This window comes from Triturus cristatus, chromosome 5_1, assembly GCF_964204655.1.
Source record: "Triturus cristatus chromosome 5_1, aTriCri1.1, whole genome shotgun sequence".
Lineage (NCBI taxonomy): Eukaryota > Metazoa > Chordata > Amphibia > Caudata > Salamandridae > Triturus > Triturus cristatus.
Window position 1 is genome coordinate 49,120,496 of NC_140587.1, and position 27,954 is coordinate 49,148,449.

General features: G+C 50.1%; 1 protein-coding gene across 1 annotated transcript in view; it reads right to left on the reverse strand.

Moving 5' to 3' along the window:
• LOC146830136 (speriolin-like protein) overlaps positions 1-27,473 on the reverse strand; it is a 125,752-nt gene extending 98,279 nt beyond the window's left edge. The window contains exons 1-2 of the mRNA XM_085604018.1: positions 27,052-27,473; positions 4,948-4,995 (exon numbers count right to left, since the gene is read on the reverse strand). Of these exons, the coding sequence (XP_085460144.1) occupies positions 4,948-4,995; positions 27,052-27,259 (256 nt within the window). The 5' untranslated portion in view covers positions 27,260-27,473. The remainder of the gene's footprint in view (positions 1-4,947; positions 4,996-27,051) is intronic.
• Positions 27,474-27,954: the final 481 nt, after the last annotated feature.

Below are 27,954 nucleotides of genomic sequence, written 5' to 3' on the forward strand. Positions count from 1 at the left end.
TCCTCTGGGAGGGACCCCTGAATTGTTCCAGCCCTTGCTCTAGGGTACTTAAGGGCTTACCTGTGGGTGGCTGATCAGATTCGTCATGGACAAGATTCAAACCCAAAACTACTTCAACTTCGATCATCTGGGCACCTGGACTTTGCCTGGAACTGAGACTGCAGCAAGGAAGACTCCTACTGCTCCTGGTCTCGCTGTTCTGCAAGTCTTCGTCGTCTGTGCTTGTGTCTTTTCAGGCTCCTCTCCAGGCCTGTGGGCATCAAGGACACCCAAAGTAATCTCCCTTGGAGTGAAGAAGTCACTCCCCTACGTCTAACGGCACCACAACTAAGCTGACCTGTCTTCTCCTGACATCCCATGTGCTTCAAAAGGCTCAGCAACACAGATGGTAGTTCTGCAACTCCCTTGAGGCCTGATCTGTCCTCTCAGAACTGCTTTCAGAACTGCTCGAACAGAGCCCCTGTGCACCGCATCAACTGGCCATTGCCAAGGCTTGTTGACTCTGTACTCCAGAGATCTTTGGGCTGCAAGAAGCTCTAACCTCCAGCATCTCTTCCTGCCAAGATCTTCGTCCTCACCACAATCTCTGCACCATGTGCCTGAATCTTTGGTGAGCTGCTTGAGGTCCTCTAGGAGGTCCTCTAGACTCTTGTGCCTTTGGCCTGTGGATCCTCAAGGGTCTTCTTTGGCTTCAGTGGGCTCCCCTGCTTGCTCTGGCCTACTCCGACTCTCCTGCAATTGGTGAGTCCATTAGACCTTGCTGGTCCCAACGTTGCTTCTTTTTTGTTTACCATTTCTGTTGCCGTTGCCAAAGGTTGTTGGTGCTCCCGCCACACACCGACCCCCTGGTTCTCGACTTCCAATGTGGGATAGCTCATGAAAGCTCCTAGTCTTTCACAGCTGCAGTGACAAGGTCACGCATCGTCATCACTCCTGCATCTTATGTCATCGGTGGTCATTGCTCTTCCGTGCCTCCTGCCCCTCTGCTTGCAGGTTCTTCTGATCTAAAATCCACCCTTATATTTCACCGGACTTTTTCACCTTCTTCGCCAGTGGCGCCTTTCCTGAAGTCCCCCATTGTGGCCTACGGTGGTTTCAAACGTCACTTCGAACCTATGCTCCCGGTTTCCCTGGTGTAGGTATCCTGGTTCCTGGGATATCCACAGGTGGGGTGACTTGCCAACCTTCTGTCTTCCACTGGGTTTCTTCAGGGTCCACTGGGAAGGATCCTTCTAAAAACCGCAACCGCAACTTTCCTATTGACATGCAGTGAGTATACAGCTTTATTTCCACTGGGCACACAGCATCCGTGGGGGTTCCTGGGTACTTGTGTGGTTTCTTGTGTCCCCAGCTCTTCTGAGTCTCCTGGTCCCAGTCCCGACTTCAGTTGCAGTTCGCATTCCACTTCTGTAGTATATGGTTTGGTCTCCCCTGGAGACCACTGTGTATTGTGCTTACTTACCTCTTGCAATTGAAGTATTACTGTGTATTTGAGTAGATATCTCCGGCAAGGAGATGTACCAATGTGTTAGTGTTATCTAATCAATAGACATTTTTTTACCAGGACTGCGTGGTTCTTTTTAGTTTATCTTACACTACATGATTAGAACTGGTAAAACAAGCTGCTTTACACTCCTTCTGGACTAAGGCTGAAGGCTGCTCCCACAGCTACCACCTAGAGAGCTTTCTATGGTTGTCTAAGGCCACTAAAATCACCATAAAGGTCGGCTAGATTACTGCAGGGTGCTTCACTTAAATAAGTGTGCACCATATTTAAGTCAGCCTCCTACACAGTCTATATGCTCATTCTGTTCTACAGACTGGTCCTTCATGCACAGCATTTACTGTGGTCATTTACCCTTTGTATGCAGCTTCATTCTAGACTAACCCTCCATGCACAGCATTCACTGGTTATTTGCCCTCGGAATAGGGCTTCCATTCTAGACTGGCTCTTCATGCACAGCAGTCCCTGTGGTTATGTACCCCTCGGTATGTGGCTTCCATTCTAGACTGGCCCTTCATGCACACCATTCACTGTTATTATATACCCTCCATGCTGCTTCCCTTCTAGACTGATCCTTCACGCACAGCAGTCACTGTTATTTACCCTCCATGCTGCTTCCATTCTAGACTGACCCTTCACGCACAGCAGTCACTGTGGTTACTTACCCTCCATGCTGCTTCTATTCTAGACTGTCCCTTCATGAACAGCTTTCACAGTGGTTATTTACCCCTTTGTATGTGGCTTCTATTCTAGACTGGCCCTTCATGCACATCATTCAATGTGGTTATTTACCCATTCTATGCGGCTTCTATTCTAGACTGGCCCTTCATGCACAACAGTCACTGTGGTTATGTACCCTCTGTATGTGGCTTCCATTCTAGACTGGCCCTTCATGCACACCATTCACTGTGGTTACCCTCTGTACGTGACTTCTATCTTAGACTGACCCTTCATGCACACCATTCACTGTGGTTATTTACCCTCTGTATGCTGCTTCTATTCTAGACTGACCCTTCATGTACACCATTCACTGTGGTTATTTTCCCATTCTATGCGGCTTCTATTCTAGACTGGCCCTTCTTCACGCACAGCAGTCACTGTGATTATTTACCCATTCTATGTGGCTTCTATTCTAGACTGGTCCTTCACGCACAGCAGTCACTGTGGTTATTTACCCATTCTATGCGGCTTCTATTCTAGACTGGCCCTTCATGCACACCATTCACTATTATTATTTACCCTCCATGCTGCTTCCATTCTAGACTGACCCTTCACGCACAGCAGTCACTAGTTATTTACCCTCCATGCTGCTTCTAATCTAGACTGGCCTTTCATGAACAGCTTTCACAGTGGTTATTTACCCCTTTGTATGGGGCTTCTATTCTAGACTGGCCTTTCATGCACAACTTTCAGTGGTTATTTACCCCTTTGTATGTGGCTTCTATTCTAGACTGGCCCTTCATGCACATCATTCACTGTGGTTATTTACCCATTCTATGCGGCTTCTATTCTAGACTGGCCCTTCATGCACACCATTCACTGTGGTTATTTACCCTCTGTATGCTACTTTTATTCTAGACTGGCCCTCCAAGCACAGCATTCACTGTGGTTATTTACCCATTCTATGCGGCTTCTATTCTAGACTGGCCCTTCAAGCGCAGCAGTCACTGTGGGTATTTACCCTCTGTACTGCTTCTATTCTAGACTGGCCCTTCACGCACAGTAGTCACTGTGGTCATTTACCCTCCATGCTGATTCCATTCTATGCTGGCCCTTCATACACAGCAGTCACTGTGGTTATTTACCCTCTGTGTGTGTCTTCCATTCTAGACTGGCCCTTCATGCACAGCATGTACTGTGGTGATTTACCTTCCATGCTGCTTCTATCCTAGACTGTCCCTTCATGCACACCATTCACTGTGGTTATTTACCCCTCTGTATGGGACCCAGATTCTAGACTGGCCCTTCATGCACAGCATTCACTGGGGTTATTTACCCTCCATGCTGCTTCTGTTCTAGACTGACCCTTCCTGCACAGCAGTCATTGTGGTTATGTACCCTCTGTATGTGGCTTCCATTATAGACTGGCCCTTCATGCACACCATTCACTGTGGTTATTTACTATATGTATGTGGCTTCCATTCTAGACTAGCCCTTCATGCAAACCATTCACTGTGGTTATTTACCCTCCATGCTGCTTCTATTCTAGACTGACCCTTCACGCACAGCAGTCACTGTAGTTATTTACCCTGTGTATGCAGTTTCCATTCTAGACTGACCATTCATACACACCATTCACTGTGGTTATTTACCTTCTGTACGCAGCTTCCATTCTAGACTGACCCTTCATGCACACCATTTACTGTGGTTATTTACCCTCTGTATGGGGCTTCCATCTTAGACTGACCCTTCATGCACACCACTCACTGCGGTTATTTACCCTCCATGCTGCTTCTATTCTAGACTGGCCCTTCATGCACACCATTCACTGTGGTTATTTACCCTGTATGTGTATTCTATTTTAGACTGGTCCTTCATTCTTTTAGACTGGCCCTTCATGCACAGCATTCTGTGGTTATTTACCCTCTGTATGTGGCTTCCATTCTAGACTGGACCTTCATGCACAGCATTCACTGTGGTTATTTACCCTCCATGCGGCTACTTTTTTAGACTGGCCCTTCATGCACATCATTCACTGTGGTTATTTACCCTCTGTATGTGGCTTCCATTCTAGACTGGCCCTTCATGCACACCATTCACTGTGGTTATTTACCCTCCATACAGCTTCTATTTTAGACTGGCTCTTCATGCACAGCATTCACTGTGGTTATTTACCCTCTATGTGGCTTCCATTCTAGACTGGCCGTTCATGCACACCATTCACTGTGGTTATTTACCCTCCATGTGGCTTCTATTCTAGACTGACCCTTAATGCGCTGCATTCACTGTGGTTATTTACCCTCTATGCTGCTTCTATTCTATACTGGCCCTTCATGCACAGCAGTCACTGTAGTTATTTACCCTTTGTTTGCTGCTTCTATTCTAGAATGGCCCTTCATGCACACCGTTGAGTGTGGTTATTTACCCCTCTGTATGGGGCCTAGATTCTAGACTGACCCTTCATGCACAGCATTCACTGTGGTTACCCTCTGTATGTGGCTTCTATTCTAGACTGGCCCTTCATGCACACCATTGACTACAGTTATTTGCCCCTCCGTATGAGGGCTTCCATTCTAGACTGGCCCTTCCTGCTGCGGCTTCCATTCTAGACTGGTCCTTCATGCACAGGATTCACTGTGGTTATTTACCCTCTGTATGTGGCTTCTATTTTAGACTGGCCCTTCATGCAGTTCACTGTGACATGCTGTTATCTGCACATGTCTATAGTTAGGCCTCATTTGTTACTCTTAACACTCGGTTCTGCAAGCTAAAGACACACTCACCTCTGCAGGGGGGCGCGTGGGAGGCGTGGGCTGGGTCCTTTTTGCCATCTTCATTTTCCAATAATGCGAAGAAAAAAAAACACAAGAGGTGAATTGGGAGTTACTTCATCAAATCAGTAGTGACCCCACTCTCTCATTGCATGTGAACCCATAGTCCTCAACGCATGTTACCCACAGTCCTCAACGCATGTTACCCACAGTCCTTTCCTGGTTGGAACCTTATTCTCTTGCCGCTTCAACGCATGTTACCCACAGTCGTTTCCTGCTTGGAACCTTATTCTCTTGCCGCTTCCGACCCTCTCAAACACCCCTCACTCTCATATACCTCTTACACACAGCTTCATCTCTGTTCTCTCATCCTCATTCTCATTGTATGTGGCTCTCCCACGGTTCGAGGCCCCCTTATTGTATGTATCCTGCTCTCATGATATAAACCCCTCATTCTCTTGTGACATGCACCCCTCACTCTCACATACCTCTTACACACAGCTCCATCTGTTCTCTCATTGTATTCTGGCCCTCATTCTATTGTCTGGAGACCTTTTCTCACTGCATGTGCCCTGCTCTCAAGATATAAACCCCTCATTCTCCCGCGACAGGCATGCCTCACTTTCATATTCCTCTTGCACACAGCTTTGATCAATCAATCAGGCTGTACTTGTAGAGCGCTGCTTATCATGTGAGAGGGTGTCAAGGCGCTGGGCTCCAATTTTCAGTCGAAAAGCCAGGTCTTGAGTCCGCTTCTGAAGTGGGTCCGCGAGGGTGCAGTGTGGAGGTGGAGAGGGAGGGTTGTTCCAGGCTTTGGCGGTGAGGTGGGAGAAGGAGCGTCCTCCAGAGTCACAATGATGGATGCGTGGTACCTGTGCGAGGGCTTGGTGAGCTGAGCGGAAATTCCTGGGAGGTCGAAAGACCTGCAGTAAGTGGTTAAAGAATGCGGGTCCTTAGTCATGGAGGGCTTTGTAGGCCAGAAACGTGAATTGGCATCTCTTCTGGACAGAGAGCCATTGGAGGTCTGTCAGGCACTGGGTGATGTGGGTTCTCTAGGGAAGGTTGGGGATGAGTCTTTGCATGAGTCCGGTGGTGGTGCCTGCGTAGAGTGCATTGCCCATAATCCAGGCGGCTGGTGAAGAGGGTTTGCGTCAGTTTTCCTGGTGCTGATTGGGAGCCACTTAAACTCTATGGAGCATTCAGAGTGTGTGGAAGCAGGCAGAGGAGACTGCGTTGATCTGACCTTTCATGGAGAGTTCTCTGTCCATGATGATGCCATGGTTGCAGGCGTGATCTTTCGGCGTAGGCGTGGGACCAAGCTCTTCTGGCCACCAAGAGTCATTCCATAGGGCGGTGTGTCTGCCACATATCAGAACTTTAGTTTTGTCCATGTTGAGCTCCAGGCAGTTGTTCTTCATCCAAGCCGAGAAGTTCTTCATACAGTGGCGGAAGTTAGTCTTCGTTGCGGTGGGAGCTGCAGAGGGTGAAAGGACGAGCTGGGTGTCGTCAAAGAGATGATGTGGAGGGATCTGACAATGTCTGCGTGTGGTGTCATGTAAATGTTGCAGAGGGTAGGGCTGAGGGATGAGCCTTGAGTTACACCGCAGATGGTGTGTTTGGGTTGTGAGGTGAAGAGGGAGGCAGATCATCTGGGAGTGCTTCATGAGAAAGGATACCATCCACCTGAGCGCATAGTCTCGGATTCTGGTCTGACTTAATCGGTCGATGTATGTGTGGTGAGAGACGTGTCAAAGGCTGCGGAGAGGTCAAGCAGGATCAGGGCGGCTGATTCTCCTCTGTCGAATAGGGTGGGGTGTCATCCATTGCGGTAATAAGGGTTGTATCCATGCTGTGATTGGCCCTGAAATCTGATTGGGAAGAGTCCAGTAGGTTGTTTCTCTCCAGGTGTTCAGTGAGTTGGAGTTTAATGGCCTTCATCAGGACTTTGACGGGGAACGGAAGCAGAGATGGGACGGTAGTTCTGGAGCTCACAGGAAACTGCTGAAGGTTTCTTGGAGGGGTCTCTCTTATGCGTGTTTCCAGGTGTCGGGAAAGGTGGCTTTGGTTATAGAGGCTTTGAGGATGGTGGTGAGCTCGTGGCTCATCTCATCTTTCCCAAGGTTGAAAAGCAGATGAAGGGCATGGGTCGGTGGGTGCCCCCCGAGTGGATGGAGTTCAAATGAGTGGTTGTGTTCGGTGTGTGTGCTGAGCTATTCCCATGCGGTGAGTGGGTGTTCGGCAGTGGTGGTTCATGGGACACTGAGGAGGTCGGAGTGTTGGGGATCGAAGTTTCTATAGATGGTTGCTATCTTGTTGTGGTAGTGGTCAGCGAGGGCATCGCAGAGTTCCTGTGAGGAGGTGGGTCGCATTTTCAGTGGCTGCCGCGCAGGCAAACTCTCCGACGATGGTGAAAAGTTCCTTGGTTTGAATGGCGCTGGTTTCGATCTGGAGGTTCAGTGCCTCCTTTCTTGCGGCTTTGATCTGGCAGTGGTAGTCATTGAGGGCTGATTCGTGGGTGGCTCGGTTGGTGTGGTTCCTACTCGTGCACCACCTTCTCTCCAGTTGTCTGCATCTGCGCTTCGATTGACTGAGTTCCGGGGTGTACCAGCTGGCTCGTTTGATGGGTCTGTGAGATCTGGCTGGTTTGGTGGGAGCGACTAGGTTGTCGGTGTCGGTGATCCAGGCACTGAGGTTCTCTACTGCCTTATCCAGATTGGTGGTGATGTTAGGCAGTGTGATGCTGAAGGCGTCGATCCATTGTTGCAGAGTGACCTTGGTCCAGCTGCGGTAGGGAGCAATGTGGCAGTTGGGGCGGTGCAGGGAGGTTTGACGAAGGTGAGGTGTACAATGGAGTGGTCCGATCAGGTGATTTTGAAAGTGTGGCTTTATCCGATTCTGTTGCTCGACGTGAAGATGGGGTCCAGCATGTGTCCTACTTTGTGCGTGGGAGTCGGTAACCACCTGTTTGAGGCTGATGTTGTCCAGTCTTTCCCGGAGGTTGGTGAAGTTGGTGTCAGAGGAGTCGTACAGGAGTAAGTTGAGGTCTCCCAGGAAGACGTAGTGTTCTGATGAATTCAGATGATGGTGTTGCTGAGGCCAGTCCGTGGTCCTGGCTGTTTGTACGCAAGGGTGCCTTTGATGGTGGTTTTGTCATCGATGCTGAGCTAGAAGTTCATGTGATCCTTAATCGTATTGGTTTTGTCATTGGTGATGGTGGAGGAGATAGATTCTTTGAGAGCGATGCCACCTCCGTGTCTGATGGTGCAGTCACTGTGTTTCGTCTTGTAGCCGAAGAGTGTTGCCGCGGTGATGTCCAGGGCCAGGTCTCTGTGATGAAGGTCACGTTAGGGGCGAGAGTGGAGGAGGTGTCGCAGACTTCGGTGGCATGTTTGCAGAGTGATCTGGCGTTTATCAGGATGCAGCGAACTGTGCTGGGGAGACTTATTTTGGCCGTCGAGGCGGTGGTTTCTGCAATGGCAGTGGCTCCTATAGTGGCGCAGGAGAAAGGTCCCACTGTAGAGTGAGGCTCTGTGAGGCACCGCCATACCATTGGATACTCAAAGACCATCCATAAAATACCATTTGATACTCAAAGACCGTCCATAAAATACCATTGGATACTCAAAGACTGTCCATAAAATACCATTGAATACTCAAAGACCGTCCAAAAAATGCCATTGAATACTCCAAGGCCGTCCATAAAATACCACTGAATGCTCAAAGACTGCCCATAAAATACTATTGGATGCTCAAATACCGTCAGTAAACTACCAATGAATAATCAAAGACCGTCCATAAAATACCATTGAATACTCCAAGGCCGTCCATAAAATATCATTGGATACTCAAAGACCGTCCCCTAAAATACCATTGAATACTCCAAGGCCGTCCATAAAATACCATTGGATACTCAAAGACCGTCCCCTAAAATACCATTGAATACTCAAGGACCGTCCATAAAATACCATTGGATACTCAAAGAACGTCCATAAAATACCATTGAATACTCAAAGACCGTCCAAAAAATGCCATTGAATACTCCAAGGCCGTCCATAAAATACCACTGAATGCTCAAAGACTGCCCATAAAATACTATTGGATGCTCAAAGACCGTCAGTAAACTACCAATGAATAATCAAAGACCGTCCATAAAATACCATTGAATACTCCAAGGCCGTCCATAAAATACCATTGGATACTCAAAGACCGTCCCCTAAAATACCATTGAATACTCCAAGGCCGTCCATAAAATACCATTGGATACTCAAAGACCGTCCCCTAAAATACCATTGAATACTCAAGGACCGTCCATAAAATACCATTGGATACTCAAAGACCGTCCATAAAATACCAATGAATACTCAAAGCCCGTCCCCTAAAATACCATTGAATACTCCAAGGCGTCCATAAAATACCACTGAATGCTCAAAGACTGTCCATAAAATACTATTGGATGCTCAAAGACCATCAGTAAACTACCAATGAATAATCAAAGACCGTCCATAAAATACCATTGGATACTCAAAGACAATACATAAAATACCATTGAATACTCAAAGACCGTCCATAAAATACAATTGGATACTCAAAGACCGCCATACCATTGGATACTCAAAGACCGTCCATAAAATACCATTGGATACTCAAAGACCGTCCATAAAATACCATTGGATACTCAAAGAACGTCCATAAAATACCATTGAATACTCAAAGACCGTCCAAAAAAGGCCATTGAATACTCCAAGGCCGTCCACAAAATACCACTGAATGCTCAAAGACTGCCCATAAAATACTATTGGATGCTCAAAGACCGTCAGTAAACTACCAATGAATAATCAAAGACCGTCCATAAAATACCATTGGATATTCAAAGACAATACATAAAATACCATTGAATACTCAAAGACCGTCCATAAAATACAATTGGATAGTCAAAGACCGTCCATAAAATACCACTGCATAAATACTCCCCATGAAATACCATTGATTACACAGACTGATCATAAAATACTTGATTACTCAAAACACCATCCTTGAGTATTGATGTTCCACAAAAACCAATGCGCTCACATACTCTGTTAAAGACTTTACTTTAAAACAATCTTGTAAATATTCCAAGCTGGCCTATCGATTCCTTACCAATTTAATCATTTAATGTTTTGGAATGAGGGCACTACAGAAGATCATACCCTTGTCAGAGCACCCTGAACAGAATGATGCATCCATTTTCTAATAGATACTGATGACCTCCTGCCTGCGGTTGTCATGTCAGTACATTGTGGCCATTGTGACCTTCATGGTCATGGCATGATCAGTGCCCCATGTGATTTGTAGCATGTGCTTGGAACACAACTGGCTTCTTGGTGCCGCATTATAAAATACAACAGACGTGTAGTAGTTTTGAGGACCTAAAGTTGAGTTGTTGGTGCCATTTTGAATCTGCGAGTCATGTGCTTTCACCGTCATCAGTGGCTCTGATGATATCCTTCATGGTTTCCCATTTGGGGATTTGAATGTTCCTCAAGTTTTACAGAGAGGTGTGGAATCAGAGTAGTTATGTTACGTTGATTTGTATAGCGCACTAATCACCCAAGAGGGTATAAGAGGGTATCCAGGCATTTTTCAAGAGCATGAAGAGGGAAACCATGGGTAGCGTCTGAGGTTCATCTCCATGGTGACCACTTAGTGATGATGTGACTCCCATTGTGAAGAAATGAGCCATGAAGAGTAGCATGTGAATGGTACTCAGGCTAAACTAAAGCGAACGGAGACCGAGACTGAAATTACCCCAGTTAAACACCAACACACAGACCCCTTACAAGGGATACCTATGGGGCGGCGGGCTATTCGGTGGCAGGAAGTGGGGTTGAGCTGCAGAGGAGGGACAGATGCCAGAAGCAGCGTGAGGAGAGCGGCTGGCGCAGCTGTTCTCTAATTGTCTGTTCCTCAATGTATGCTTTCATTCTTTCACGTCATGAGGCCCTCACTGTATATACCCTGCACTCATGATAAAAACCCTCATTCTCTCATGACATACACCCCTCACTCTCACATACCTTACACACAGCATCATCTGTTCTCTCATTGTATGTGGCCCACATTCACTCACGTCTTGAGACCTTCTGACTCTATGTACCCTGCGCTCGTGATAGAACCCCTCATTCTCTCGTGACCTGCGCCCCTCACTCTCACATACCTCTTACACACAGCATCATCTGTTCTCTCATTGTATGTGGCCCACATTCACTCACGTCTTGAGACCTTCTGACTCTATGTACCCTGCGCTCGTGATAGAACCCCTCATTCTCTCGTGACATGCACCCCTCACTCTCACATACCTCTTACACACAGCATCATCTGTTCTCTCATTGTATGTGGCCACATTCACTCACGTCTTGAGACCTTCTGACTCTATGTACCCTGCGCTCGTGATAGAACCCCTCATTCTCTCGTGACCTGCGCCCCTCACTCTCACATACCTCTTACACACAGCATCATCTGTTCTCTCATTGTATGTGGCCCACATTCACTCACGTCTTGAGACCTTCTGACTCTATGTACCCTGCGCTCGTGACGGAACCCCTCATTCTCTCGTGACCTGGGCCCCTCACTCTCACATACCTCTTACACACAGCATCATCTGTTCGCTCATTGTATGTGGCCCACATTCACTCACGTCTTGAGACCTTCTGACTCTATGTACCCTGCGCTCGTGACAGAACCCCTCATTCTCTCGTGACCTGGGCTCCTCACTCTCACATACCTCTTACACACAGCATCATCTGTTCTCTCATTGTATGTGGCCCACATTCACTCACATCTTGAGACCTTCTGACTAGGTACCCTGCGCTCGTGATAGAACCCCTCATTCTCTCGTGACCTGCGCCCCTCACTATCACATACCTCTTACACACAGCATCATCTGTTCTCTCATTGTATGTGGCCACATTCACTCACGTCTTGAGACCTTCTGACTATGTACCCTGCGCTCGTGATAGAACCTCATTCTCTCGTGACATGCACCCCTCACTCTCACATACCTCTTACACACAGCATCATCTGTTCTCTCATTGTATGTGGTCACATTCACTCACGTCTTGAGACCTTCTGACTCTATGTACCCTGCGCTCGTGACAGAACCCCTCATTCTCTCGTGACCTGCGCCCCTCACTCTCACATACCTCTTACACACAGCATCATCTGTTCTCTCATTGTATGTGGCCCACATTCACTCACGTCTTGAGACCTTCTGACTCTATGTACCCTGCGCTCGTGACAGAACCCCTCATTCTCTCATGACCTGCGCCCCTCACTCTCACATACCTCTTACACACAGCATCATCTGTTCTCTCATTGTATGTGGCCCACATTCACTCACGTCTTGAGACCTTCTGACTATGTACCCTGCGCTCGTGATAGAACCCCTCATTCTCTCGTGACACGCATCCCTCACTCTCACATACCTCTTACACACAGCATCATCTGTTCTCTCATTGTATGTGGCCCACATTCACTCACGTCTTGAGACCTTCTGACTCTATGTACCCTGCGCTCGTGATAGAACCCCTCATTCTCTCGTGACCTGCGCCCCTCACTCTCACATACCTCTTACACACAGCATCATCTGTTCTCTCATTGTATGTGGCCCACATTCACTCACGTCTTGAGACCTTCTGACTATGTACCCTGCGCTCGTGACAGAACCCCTCATTCTCTCTGACCTGTGCCCCTCACTCTCACATACCTCTTACACACAGCATCATCTGGTCTCTCATTGTATGTGGCCCACATTCACTCACGTCTTGAGACCTTCTGACTATGTACCCTGCGCTCGTGATAGAACCCCTCATTCTCTCGTGACACGCATCCCTCACTCTCACATACCTCTTACACACAGCATCATCTGTTCTCTCATTGTATGTGGCCCACATTCACTCACGTCTTGAGACCTTCTGACTCTATGTACCCTGCGCTCGTGATAGAACCCCTCATTCTCTCGTGACCTGCGCCCCTCACTCTCACATACCTCTTACACACAGCATCATCTGTTCTCTCATTGTATGTGGCCCACATTCACTCACGTCTTGAGAGCTTCTGACTCTATGTACCCTGCGCTCATGATAGAACCCCTCATTCTCTCGTGACCTGCGCCCCTCACTCTCACATACCTCTTACACACAGCATCATCTGTTCTCTCATTGTATGTGGCCCACATTCACTCACGTCTTGAGACCTTCTGACTATGTACCCTGCGCTCGTGATAGAACCCCTCATTCTCTCGTGACCTGCGCCCCTCACTCTCACATACCTCTTACACACAGCATCATCTGTTCTCTCATTGTATGTGGCCCACATTCACTCACGTCTTGAGACCTTCTGACTCTATGTACCCCGCGCTCGTGATAGAACCCCTCATTCTCTCGTGACCTGCGCCCCTCACTCTCACATACCTCTTACACACAGCATCATCTGTTCTCTCATTGTATGTGGCCCACATTCACTCACGTCTTGAGACCTTCTGACTCTATGTACCCTGCGCTCGTGACAGAACCCCTCATTCTCTCGTGACATGCGCCCCTCACTCTCACATACCTCTTACACACAGCATCATCTGTTCTCTCATTGTATGTGGCCCACATTCACTCACGTCTTGAGACCTTCTGACTATGTACCCTGCGCTCGTGACAGAACCCCTCATTCTCTCGTGACCTGCGCCCCTCACTCTCACATACCTCTTACACACAGCATCATCTGTTCTCTCATTGTATGTGGCCACATTCACTCACGTCTTGAGACCTTCTGACTATGTACCCTGCGCTCGTGATAGAACCCCTCATTCTCTCGTGACCTGCGCCCCTCACTCTCACGTACCTCTTACACACAGCATCATCTGTTCTCTCATTGTATGTGGCCCACATTCACTCACGTCTTGAGACCTTCTGACTCTATGTACCCTGCGCTCATGATAGAACCCCTCATTCTCTCGTGACCTGCGCCCCTCACTCTCACATACTTCTTACACACAGCATCATCTGTTCTCTCATTGTATGTGGCCCACATTCACTCACGTCTTGAGACCTTCTGACTCTATGTACCCTGCGCTCGTGATAGAACCCCTCATTCTCTCGTGACATGCACCCCTCACTCTCACATACCTCTTACACACAGCATCATCTGTTCTCTCATTGTATGTGGCCACATTCACTCACGTCTTGAGACCTTCTGACTCTATGTACCCTGCGCTCGTGATAGAACCCCTCATTCTCTCGTGACCTGCGCCCCTCACTCTCACATACCTCTTACACACAGCATCATCTGTTCTCTCATTGTATGTGGCCCACATTCACTCACGTCTTGAGACCTTCTGACTCTATGTACCCTGCGCTCATGACAGAACCCCTCATTCTCTCGTGACACGCATCCCTCACTCTCACATACCTCTTACACACAGCATCATCTGTTCTCTCATTGTATGTGGCCCACATTCACTCACGTCTTGAGACCTTCTGACTCTATGTACCCTGCGCTCGTGACAGAACCCCTCATTCTCTCGTGACACGCATCCCTCACTCTCACATACCTCTTACACACAGCATCATCTGTTCTCTCATTGTATGTGGCCCACATTCACTCACGTCTTGAGACCTTCTGACTCTATGTACCCTGCGCTCGTGATAGAACCCCTCATTCTCTCGTGACCTGCGCCCCTCACTCTCACATACCTCTTACACACAGCATCATCTGTTCTCTCATTGTATGTGGCCCACATTCACTCACGTCTTGAGACCTTCTGACTCTATGTACCCTGCGCTCGTGATAGAACCCCTCATTCTCTCGTGACCTGCGCCCCTCACTCTCACATACCTCTTACACACAGCATCATCTGTTCTCTCATTGTATGTGGCCCACATTCACTCACGTCTTGAGACCTTCTGACTATGTACCCTGCGCTCGTGATAGAACCCCTCATTCTCTCGTGACACGCATCCCTCACTCTCACATACCTCTTACACACAGCATCATCTGTTCTCTCATTGTATGTGGCCCACATTCACTCACGTCTTGAGACCTTCTGACTCTATGTACCCTGCGCTTGTGATAGAACCCCTCATTCTCTTGTGACCTGCGCCCCTCACTCTCACATACCTCTTACACACAGCATCATCTGTTCTCTCATTGTATGTGGTCACATTCACTCACGTCTTGAGACCTTCTGACTCTATGTACCCTGCGCTCGTGACAGAACCCCTCATTCTCTCGTGACCTGCGCCCCTCACTCTCACATACCTCTTACACACAGCATCATCTGTTCTCTCATTGTATGTGGCCCACATTCACTCACGTCTTGAGACCTTCTGACTCTATGTACCCTGCGCTCGTGACAGAACCCCTCATTCTCTCATGACCTGCGCCCCTCACTCTCACATACCTCTTACACACAGCATCATCTGTTCTCTCATTGTATGTGGCCCACATTCACTCACGTCTTGAGACCTTCTGACTATGTACCCTGCGCTCGTGATAGAACCCCTCATTCTCTCGTGACACGCATCCCTCACTCTCACATACCTCTTACACACAGCATCATCTGTTCTCTCATTGTATGTGGCCCACATTCACTCACGTCTTGAGACCTTCTGACTCTATGTACCCTGCGCTCGTGATAGAACCCCTCATTCTCTCGTGACCTGCGCCCCTCACTCTCACATACCTCTTACACACAGCATCATCTGTTCTCTCATTGTATGTGGCCCACATTCACTCACGTCTTGAGACCTTCTGACTATGTACCCTGCGCTCGTGACAGAACCCCTCATTCTCTCTGACCTGTGCCCCTCACTCTCACATACCTCTTACACACAGCATCATCTGGTCTCTCATTGTATGTGGCCCACATTCACTCACGTCTTGAGACCTTCTGACTATGTACCCTGCGCTCGTGATAGAACCCCTCATTCTCTCGTGACACGCATCCCTCACTCTCACATACCTCTTACACACAGCATCATCTGTTCTCTCATTGTATGTGGCCCACATTCACTCACGTCTTGAGACCTTCTGACTCTATGTACCCTGCGCTCGTGATAGAACCCCTCATTCTCTCGTGACCTGCGCCCCTCACTCTCACATACCTCTTACACACAGCATCATCTGTTCTCTCATTGTATGTGGCCCACATTCACTCACGTCTTGAGAGCTTCTGACTCTATGTACCCTGCGCTCATGATAGAACCCCTCATTCTCTCGTGACCTGCGCCCCTCACTCTCACATACCTCTTACACACAGCATCATCTGTTCTCTCATTGTATGTGGCCCACATTCACTCACGTCTTGAGACCTTCTGACTATGTACCCTGCGCTCGTGATAGAACCCCTCATTCTCTCGTGACCTGCGCCCCTCACTCTCACATACCTCTTACACACAGCATCATCTGTTCTCTCATTGTATGTGGCCCACATTCACTCACGTCTTGAGACCTTCTGACTCTATGTACCCCGCGCTCGTGATAGAACCCCTCATTCTCTCGTGACCTGCGCCCCTCACTCTCACATACCTCTTACACACAGCATCATCTGTTCTCTCATTGTATGTGGCCCACATTCACTCACGTCTTGAGACCTTCTGACTCTATGTACCCTGCGCTCGTGACAGAACCCCTCATTCTCTCGTGACATGCGCCCCTCACTCTCACATACCTCTTACACACAGCATCATCTGTTCTCTCATTGTATGTGGCCCACATTCACTCACGTCTTGAGACCTTCTGACTATGTACCCTGCGCTCGTGACAGAACCCCTCATTCTCTCGTGACCTGCGCCCCTCACTCTCACATACCTCTTACACACAGCATCATCTGTTCTCTCATTGTATGTGGCCACATTCACTCACGTCTTGAGACCTTCTGACTATGTACCCTGCGCTCGTGATAGAACCCCTCATTCTCTCGTGACCTGCGCCCCTCACTCTCACGTACCTCTTACACACAGCATCATCTGTTCTCTCATTGTATGTGGCCCACATTCACTCACGTCTTGAGACCTTCTGACTCTATGTACCCTGCGCTCATGATAGAACCCCTCATTCTCTCGTGACCTGCGCCCCTCACTCTCACATACTTCTTACACACAGCATCATCTGTTCTCTCATTGTATGTGGCCCACATTCACTCACGTCTTGAGACCTTCTGACTCTATGTACCCTGCGCTCGTGATAGAACCCCTCATTCTCTCGTGACATGCACCCCTCACTCTCACATACCTCTTACACACAGCATCATCTGTTCTCTCATTGTATGTGGCCACATTCACTCACGTCTTGAGACCTTCTGACTCTATGTACCCTGCGCTCGTGATAGAACCCCTCATTCTCTCGTGACCTGCGCCCCTCACTCTCACATACCTCTTACACACAGCATCATCTGTTCTCTCATTGTATGTGGCCCACATTCACTCACGTCTTGAGACCTTCTGACTCTATGTACCCTGCGCTCATGACAGAACCCCTCATTCTCTCGTGACACGCATCCCTCACTCTCACATACCTCTTACACACAGCATCATCTGTTCTCTCATTGTATGTGGCCCACATTCACTCACGTCTTGAGACCTTCTGACTCTATGTACCCTGCGCTCGTGACAGAACCCCTCATTCTCTCGTGACACGCATCCCTCACTCTCACATACCTCTTACACACAGCATCATCTGTTCTCTCATTGTATGTGGCCCACATTCACTCACGTCTTGAGACCTTCTGACTCTATGTACCCTGCGCTCGTGATAGAACCCCTCATTCTCTCGTGACCTGCGCCCCTCACTCTCACATACCTCTTACACACAGCATCATCTGTTCTCTCATTGTATGTGGCCCACATTCACTCACGTCTTGAGACCTTCTGACTCTATGTACCCTGCGCTCGTGATAGAACCCCTCATTCTCTCGTGACATGCACCCCTCACTCTCACATACCTCTTACACACAGCATCATCTGTTCTCTCATTGTATGTGGCCACATTCACTCACGTCTTGAGACCTTCTGACTCTATGTACCCTGCGCTCATGATAGAACCCCTCATTCTCTCGTGACCTGTGCCCCTCACTCTCACATACCTCTTACACACAGCATCATCTGTTCTCTCATTGTATGTGGCCCACATTCACTCACGTCTTGAGACCTTCTGACTCTATGTACCCTGCGCTCGTGATAGAACCCCTCATTCTCTCGTGACATGCACCCCTCACTCCCACATACCTCTTACACACAGCATCATCTGTTCTCTCATTGTATGTGGCCCACATTCACTCACGTCTTGAGACCTTCTGACTCTATGTACCCTGCGCTTGTGATAGAACCCCTCATTCTCTTGTGACCTGCGCCCCTCACTCTCACATACCTCTTACACACAGCATCATCTGTTCTCTCATTGTATGTGGCCCACATTCACTCACGTCTTGAGACCTTCAGACTCTATGTACCCTGCGCTCGTGATAGAACCCCTCATTCTCTCGTGACCTGCGCCCCTCACTCTCACATACCTCTTACACACAGCATCATCTGTTCTCTCATTGTATGTGGCCCACATTCACTCACGTCTTGAGACCTTCTGACTCTATGTACCCTGCGCTCGTGACAGAACCCCTCATTCTCTCGTGACCTGGGCCCCTCACTCTCACATACCTCTTACACACAGCATCATCTGTTCTCTCATTGTATGTGGCCCACATTCACTCACGTCTTGAGACCTTCAGACTCTATGTACCCTGCGCTCGTGATAGAACCCCTCATTCTCTCGTGACCTGCGCCCCTCACTCTCACATACCTCTTACACACAGCATCATCTGTTCTCTCATTGTATGTGGCCCACATTCACTCACGTCTTGAGACCTTCTGACTCTATGTACCCCGCGCTCGTGATAGAACCCCTCATTCTCTCTTGCCACGCATCCCTCACTCTCACATACCTTACACACAGCATCATCTGTTCTCTCATTGTATGTGGCCCACATTCACTCACGTCTTGAGACCTTTGACTCTATGTACCCCGCGCTCGTGATAGAACCCCTCATTCTCTCGTGACATGCGCCCCTCACTCTCACATACCTCTTACACACAGCATCATCTGTTCTCTCATTGTATGTGGCCCACATTCACTCACGTCTTGAGACCTTCTGACTATGTACCCTGCGCTCATGACAGAACCCCTCATTCTCTCGTGACATGCACCCCTCACTCTCACATACCTCTTACACACAGCATCATCTGTTCTCTCATTGTATGTGGCCCACATTCACTCACGTCTTGAGACCTTCTGACTCTATGTACCCTGCGCTCGTGATAGAACCCCTCATTCTCTTGTGACCTGCGCCCCTCACTCTCACATACCTCTTACACACAGCATCATCTGTTCTCTCATTGTATGTGGCCCACATTCACTCACGTCTTGAGACCTTCTGACTCTATGTACCCTGCGCTCGTGATAGAACCCCTCATTCTCTCGTGACCTGCGCCCCTCACTCTCACATACCTCTTACACACAGCATCATCTGTTCTCTCATTGTATGTGGCCACATTCACTCACGTCTTGAGACCTTCTGACTCTATGTACCCTGCGCTCGTGATAGAACCCCTCATTCTCTTGTGACCTGCGCCCCTCACTCTCACATACCTCTTACACACAGCATCATCTGTTCTCTCATTGTATGTGGCCCACATTCACTCACGTCTTGAGACCTTCTGACTCTATGTACCCTGCGCTCATGACAGAACCCCTCATTCTCTTGTGACCTGCGCCCCTCACTCTCACATACCTCTTACACACAGCATCATCTGTTCTCTCATTGTATGTGGCCCACATTCACTCACGTCTTGAGACCTTCAGACTCTATGTACCCTGCGCTCGTGATAGAACCCCTCATTCTCTCGTGACCTGCGCCCCTCACTCTCACATACCTCTTACACACAGCATCATCTGTTCTCTCATTGTATGTGGCCCACATTCACTCACGTCTTGAGACCTTCTGACTCTATGTACCCTGCGCTCGTGACAGAACCCCTCATTCTCTCGTGACCTGGGCCCCTCACTCTCACATACCTCTTACACACAGCATAATCTGTTCTCTCATTGTATGTGGCCCACATTCACTCACGTCTTGAGACCTTCAGACTCTATGTACCCTGCGCTCGTGATAGAACCCCTCATTCTCTCGTGACCTGCGCCCCTCACTCTCACATACCTCTTACACACAGCATCATCTGTTCTCTCATTGTATGTGGCCCACATTCACTCACGTCTTGAGACCTTCTGACTCTATGTACCCCGCGCTCGTGATAGAACCCCTCATTCTCTCGTGACACGCATCCCTCACTCTCACATACCTTACACACAGCATCATCTGTTCTCTCATTGTATGTGGCCCACATTCACTCACGTCTTGAGACCTTTGACTCTATGTACCCCGCGCTCGTGATAGAACCCCTCATTCTCTCGTGACATGCGCCCCTCACTCTCACATACCTCTTACACACAGCATCATATGTTCTCTCATTGTATGTGGCCCACATTCACTCACGTCTTGAGACCTTCTGACTACGTACCCTGCGCTCGTGACAGAACCCCTCATTCTCTCGTGACATGCACCCCTCACTCTCACATACCTCTTACACACAGCATCATCTGTTCTCTCATTGTATGTGGCCCACATTCACTCACGTCTTGAGACCTTCTGACTCTATGTACCCTGCGCTCGTGATAGAACCCCTCATTCTCTTGTGACCTGCGCCCCTCACTCTCACATACCTCTTACACACAGCATCATCTGTTCTCTCATTGTATGTGGCCCACATTCACTCACGTCTTGAGACCTTCTGACTCTATGTACCCTGCGCTCGTGATAGAACCCCTCATTCTCTCGTGACCTGCGCCCCTCACTCTCACATACCTCTTACACACAGCATCATCTGTTCTCTCATTGTATGTGGCCACATTCACTCACGTCTTGAGACCTTCTGACTCTATGTACCCTGCGCTCGTGATAGAACCCCTCATTCTCTTGTGACCTGCGCCCCTCACTCTCACATACCTCTTACACACAGCATCATCTGTTCTCTCATTGTATGTGGCCCACATTCACTCACGTCTTGAGACCTTCTGACTCTATGTACCCTGCGCTCGTGATAGAACCCCTCATACTCTCGTGACCTGCGCCCCTCACTTTCACATACCTCTTACACACAGCATCATCTGTTCTCTCATTGTATGTGGCCCACATTCACTCACGTCTTGAGACCTTCTGACTCTATGTACCCTGCGCTCGTGATAGAACCCCTCATTCTCTCGTGACATGCACCCCTCACTCTCACATACCTCTTACACACAGCATCATCTGTTCTCTCATTGTATGTGGCCCACATTCACTCACGTCTTGAGACCTTCTGACTATGTACCCTGCGCTCGTGATAGAACCCCTCATTCTCTCGTGACCTGCGCCCCTCACTCTCACATACCTCTTACACACAGCATCATCTGTTCTCTCATTGTATGTGGCCCACATTCACTCACGTCTTGAGACCTTCTGACTCTATGTACCCTGCGCTCGTGATAGAACCCCTCATTCTCTCGTGACCTGCGCCCCTCACTCTCACATACCTCTTACACACAGCATCATCTGTTCTCTCATTGTATGTGGCCCACATTCACTCACGTCTTGAGACCTTCTGACTCTATGTACCCTGCGCTCGTGACAGAACCCCTCATTCTCTCGTGACCTGCGCCCCTCACTCTCACATACCTCTTACACACAGCATCATCTGTTCTCTCATTGTATGTGGCCCACATTCACTCACGTCTTGAGACCTTCAGACTCTATGTACCCTGCGCTCGTGATAGAACCCCTCATTCTCTCTGACCTGCGCCCCTCACTCTCACATACCTCTTTCGCACAGATTGAGCCCCCCCTCACCTTCACTCTCACATTATGGGCCATTAATTGCCTCGTATCTTGAACCCCTTCCCTTTCAAGTGCCTCTAACATAGATCTGCACTCAGTCTCACTGTTTATACCTTCCAATAACGCGTCCCTTATTTTCTCAGGATGTGACCCTCTCACCCCATCGGATTGTAAAGCTGAACCCTTCGTTACCTCACTCTGGTGCCCAGCTGATATGTTGTGCCCCCCTTCTCTGCGCTTGTACCGACTGTCTCACCCTATCTCGCTCCTCGCAAGCCCCCCTAGGTTTCACTTCATCTCTGGCTGTTCCTGTATTGTATGCTCCCTGCCCCTGTATGACCTCAGATCTGCCCTCACCCTCATTCAACACCGAGTACTCTATGTCTAAACGGCTGTACCCCTCCCCGCGTGGCATGGATCGTGTATCCCTGGCACCACAGTCAGTGGTAGGGCCCAGGGGCGTGGCTACAGGGCTGCTGTGACGTCACTTCCCGCTAGGCGTTGCCGCGGTTCCAGAACCTTGACCTCTGCCGAGGCTCCTGTTCAAAAGTACACAAGCTCTGAATGCCAGTTATTGTACGCCAATGCCAGTGGGAGCCAAAACCTGGGCATAGGGGGCCTGGAGGGCCTAAACCCTGGGCACAGAGGGCCTGGAGAGCCAGAACCACCTGGGCACAGGGGGCCTGGAGGGCCAAAACCTGGGCACAGAGGGCCTGGAGGGCCTAAACCTGGGCACAGGGGGGCCTGAAGGGCCAAACCCTGAGCACAGAGGGACTGGAGAGTCAGAACCTGGGCACAGGGGGCCTGGCGGGCCTAAACCCTGGGCACAGAGGGCCTGGAGAGCCAGAACCACCTGGGCACAGGGGGCCTGGAGGGCCAAAACCTGGGCACAGAGGGCCTGGAGGGCCTAAACCTGGGCACAGGGGGGCCTGAAGGGCCAAACCCTGAGCACAGAGGGACTGGAGAGTCAGAACCTGGGCACAGGGGGCCTGGCGGGCTGAAATCTGAGCACAAGGGGCCTGGGGGGCCAGAACCTGAGCACAGGGGGCCTGGAGGGCCAGAACCTGAGCACAGGGGGCCTGGAGGGCCGGAACCTGGGCACAGGGGTACTAGAGGGCCAAAACCTGGGCACAGGGGGGCTGGAGGGCCAGAACCACCTGGGCACAGGGGGCCTGGAGGGCCAAAACCTGGGCACAGAGGGCCAGGAGGGTCAAACCCTGAGCACAGAGGGCCTGGGCCAAACCCTGAGCACAGAGGGCCTGGAGAGCCAGAACCTGGGCACAGGGGGCCTGGAGGGCCGAAACCTTGGCACAAGGGGCCTGGAGGGCCGAAACCTGGGCACAAGGGGCCTGGAGGGCCAGAACCAGAGCACAGGGGGCCTGGAGGGCCGGAACCTGGGCACAGGGGGCCTGGAGGGCCAGAACCTGGGCACAGGGGGCCTGGAGGGACAGAACCTGGCCTGGAGGGACACAACCTGAGCACGGGGGAGCCTGGAGGGCCAGAACCTGAGCACGGGGCCTGGAGGGGCATAACCTGGGCACAGGGGAACTGGAGTGCTAGAACCCTGGCCTGGAGGGACAAAACCTGAGCACGGGGGGCACCTGAAGGGCCAGAACCTGGTCACATGAGGACTGGAGGGCCAGAACCTGGGCACAGGAGGCCTGGAGGGACAGAACCAGGGCATAGGGGGACTGGAGGGCCAGAACTTGGACACAGGGGGCCTGGAGGGACAAAACCTGAGCACAGGGGTCCTGGAGCACTAGATCTTGGGAACAGGGGGCCTGGAGGGACAAAACCTGAGCACAAGGGGCCTGCTCTCTCCATATCCGGCTGCCCGAGCACAGAGACAGCCACAATGTAAAACACAGGCCTCTTCCACCTCCACAGCCGGCTTCAGACTGAAGCCCACAGCCTGGCCCATGGCCACCGTCAGGGACACGCAGACCCCTTCACAAATGGCATTTACACTGTTACATTTGTCGCAAACCTACCGATTTCTCGCAAATCTTGGGCAAATACCATTGATTAAAGAGGGTCTGCAAAATACTATTGGATACTCAAAGACCGTCCATAAAATACCATTGGATATTCAAAGACCGTCCCCTAAAATACTATTGGATACTCAAAGACCGTCCCCTAAAATACCATTGAATACTCAAAAGACCGTCCATAAAATACCATTGAATACTCCAAGGCCGTCCATAAAATACCATTGGATACTCAAAGACCGTCCCCTAAAATACCATTGAATACTCAAGGACCGTCCATAAAATACCATTGGATACTCAAAGACCGTCCATAAAATACCAATGAATACTCAAAGACCGTCCCCTAAAATACCATTGAATACTCCAAGGCGTCCATAAAATACCACTGAATGCTCAAAGACTGCCCATAAAATACTATTGGATGCTCAAAGACCATCAGTAAACTACCAATGAATAATCAAAGACCGTCCATAAAATACCATTGGATACTCAAAGACAATACATAAAATACCATTGAATACTCAAAGACCGTCCATAAAATACAATTGGATACTCAAAGACCGCCATACCATTGGATACTCAAAGACCGTCCATAAAATACCATTGGATACTCAAAGACCGTCCATAAAATACCATTGGATACTCAAAAACGTCCATAAAATACCATTGAATACTCAAAGACCGTCCAAAAAAGGCCATTGAATACTCCAAGGCCGTCCATAAAATACCACTGAATGCTCAAAGACTGCCCATAAAATACTATTGGATGCTCAAAGACCGTCAGTAAACTACCAATGAGTAATCAAAGACCGTCCATAAAATACCATTGGATATTCAAACACAATACATAAAATACCATTGAATACTCAAAGACCGTCCATAAAATACAATTGGATAGTCAAAGACCGTCCATAAAATACCACTGCATAAAGACTCCCCATGAAATACCATTGATTACACAGACTGATCATAAAATACTTGTTATTACTGTTGTACCTCTTAATCTTTTTAACTTTGTATAATTATTTATATTCTTAACCTGCTTGTCCTGCCTGTTGCTCTGGTTCTTAATGCTTACATAATCTGCCTGTCTTACAAATGAACTGGATAGCTCGTTTTTAAATTGTTTATGAAATTTGTTTATGAATGTATGTTTTATGAATTGTACTTTTATGATTGTAAAGATTACAATCGAATAAAGTTATTACTACTACTACTACTTGATTACTCAAAACACCATCCTTGAGTATTGATGTTCCACAAAAACCAATGCGCTCACATACTCTGTTAAAGACTTTACTTTAAAACAATCTTGTAAATATTCCAAGCTGGCCTATCGATTCCCTACAAATTGAATCATTTAATGTTTTGGAAGGAGGGCACTACAGAAGATCATACCCTTGTCAGAGCACCCTGAACAGAATGATGCATCCATTTTCTAATAGATACTGATGACCTCCTGCCTGCGGTTGTCATGTCAGTACATTGTGGCCGTTGTGACCTTCATGGTCATGGCATGATCAGTGCCCCATATGTGATCTGTAGCATGTACTTGGAACACAACTGGCTTCTTGGTGCCGCATTATAAAATACAACAGACGTGTAGTAGTTTTGAGGACCTAAAGTTGTGTTGTTGGTTCCATTTTGAATCTGCGAGTCATGTGCTTTCACCGTCATCAGTGGCTCTGGTGAGATCCTTCATGGTTTCCCATTTGGGGATTTGAATGTTCCTCAAGTTTACAGAGAGGTGTGGAATCAGAGTAGTTATGTTACGTTGATTTGTATAGCGCACTAATCACCCAAGAGGGTATAAGAGGGTATCCAGGCATTTTTCAAGAGTCATGAAGAGGGAGACCATGGGTAGCGTCTGAGGTTCATCTCCATGGTGACCACTTAGTGATGAGGTGACTCCCATTGTGAAGAAATGAGCCATGAAGAGTAGCATGTGAATGGTTCTCAGGCACCACACTTGGTGGCGTTGCCTGCCAGTAAAAGGGGGGAGTACCCTCTTCTCACAGTCATTGTTGCGTGCAACCTGGTATATTACTTGAGGGAAAGGGGACCCTCCCTCTTCGCCATATTGTTCTATGGGGGATTCCCTCGTAGTGCCCCACGAGGGGTCCATGGTGTTCTATAGAGTACCCCCTCTTAGTGCCCCACATGTTACCCATGGTTATGAGGGACCCATTGGCATTTCCCCACTGGGAGGGGTCATGGTGTTATATGGGCACTCATGGTGTTCTATGGGGGACCCTCTGGCAGCGCTCCACTGGGGGGGTGGGGATGGTGTTCTATGGAGACCCTCTGGCAGTACCCCACAGGGGCCCATGGAGTTCTATGGGGGCCTTCCTCACAGTGCACCACCGGGGGGGTACCTATGGTGTTCTACGGTGACCCCTGAGTGTGCCGCACTGTGGGGGGGGGTACCCATTGGTTTTCTATGGAGACCCCTGGCAATGCCCCACGGGGGGCATGGTGTTCTATGAGGACCCCCTGGCAGTGGCCCATGGGGGGTACCCATGGTGTTCTATGGAGTCCCCTGGTAGTGCCCACTGGGGTGCCATTGTGTTCTATGGAGATCCCTGGCAGTGCCCATGGGGGTGTGGGGTGCCATGGTGTTCTATGGAGACCCCTGGCAGTGCCCACGGGGGGGATTGCCTATGGTGCCCCACTGACAGTGCCCAACGGGGGGGCACCCATGGTGTTCTATGGAGACCCCTGGCAGTGCCCCACGGGGAGGGGGGTGCCCATGGTGTTCTATGAAGACCCCTGGTAGTGCCCCATGGGGGGCACCCATGGTGGTCTACGGGGACCCCCTGGCAGTGCTGCACAGGGAGGGGGGTACCCATGGTGTTCTATGGAGACCCCTGGCATTGCCCCACGGGGAGGGGGGCACCCATGGTGTTCTATGGGGACCCCCTGGCAGTGCCGCACGGGGAGGGGGTACCCATGGTGTTCTATAGAGACCCCTGGCAGTGCCCCACGGGGGGGGCACCCATGGTGTTCTATGCAGACCCCCGGGCTGTGTCCCACGGGTGGGGGGGGCACCCATTGTGTTCTATGGAGACCCCTGGCAGAGCCCCACGGGGAGGGGGGTACCCATGGAGTTCTATGGAGACCCCTGACAGTGCCCCATGGGGTGGGGCACCCATTCTTTGGGGCCCCCCGGCGGGCACTCACCCTTGCTGCAGTGGCCCTCCTTGTCCTTGTGCTCCTTGCCCGGGGGGCTGAGGGTGCGCACGCGGCTCTCGTGGTCGCGCAGGGTGCACCGCAGCTCCAGGTTCTCCTGCATCAGGCCCACCATCTTTCGCAGCTCGCCGTTCTCCGTCAGCAGGCGCACGTTCTCGCACCGGAGGGCCTCCACCTCGTGGCTCTGCAGTAGCTCCATGTCCGGCCGGGGGGGCACCGTCTCTCTGCTCCTGGCTACCTACGGGTGCTGCGGCGTCCGCGGCTGGAAGCAAGTGATGGCGGGGGGGGCCCCGCGCGCACCTCTTATACCGCCCCCGCGCCGTGACGCGCCCATTGTTACCTGCGCGCGTGCAACAGAGGGCAGTCACCCTGGCAACGGCGCCCCGGCCTAGCGCAGACCCCGACCGGCCCCCTTCTCCCCCAACTGACACCCCCCGCCCCCCGATAAAACAGGGACCACCGGGCGCCATAACCGGGAGAAGGGCCCCCAGGGGGTGGGAGGCGGGTACTAACTCACCACAGGGGGTGACCTCAGCTCTGGGGGGCTGGTGCTGCTGGCCTCCTGGCACAGTGCGTCCCTCAATCCTCGGCATGCGACTTTGAGTCACAATAGGGGCCTCTCCAGGTGTTGGCACTACTTGATAAACTGCCCCCTCCCATCCCCAGCTCTGGGGTGCCCTGTGCCTCTTACACTGATAACTGGGCCTACCCCGATACAAGGGTCTCTAATGGCATCGAGGGCACACAGCTGTATGTGACCTGCTGCTGCTGCTACTGCACGTGCAATGGGGCCACCTGCCACTGCACGTGCAGGTCACCCAGACATGGGGCCACCTGCCTCTGCATGCACAGGTCCACTCAGACATGGGGCCACTGCAAGTGCAGGTCCACCCA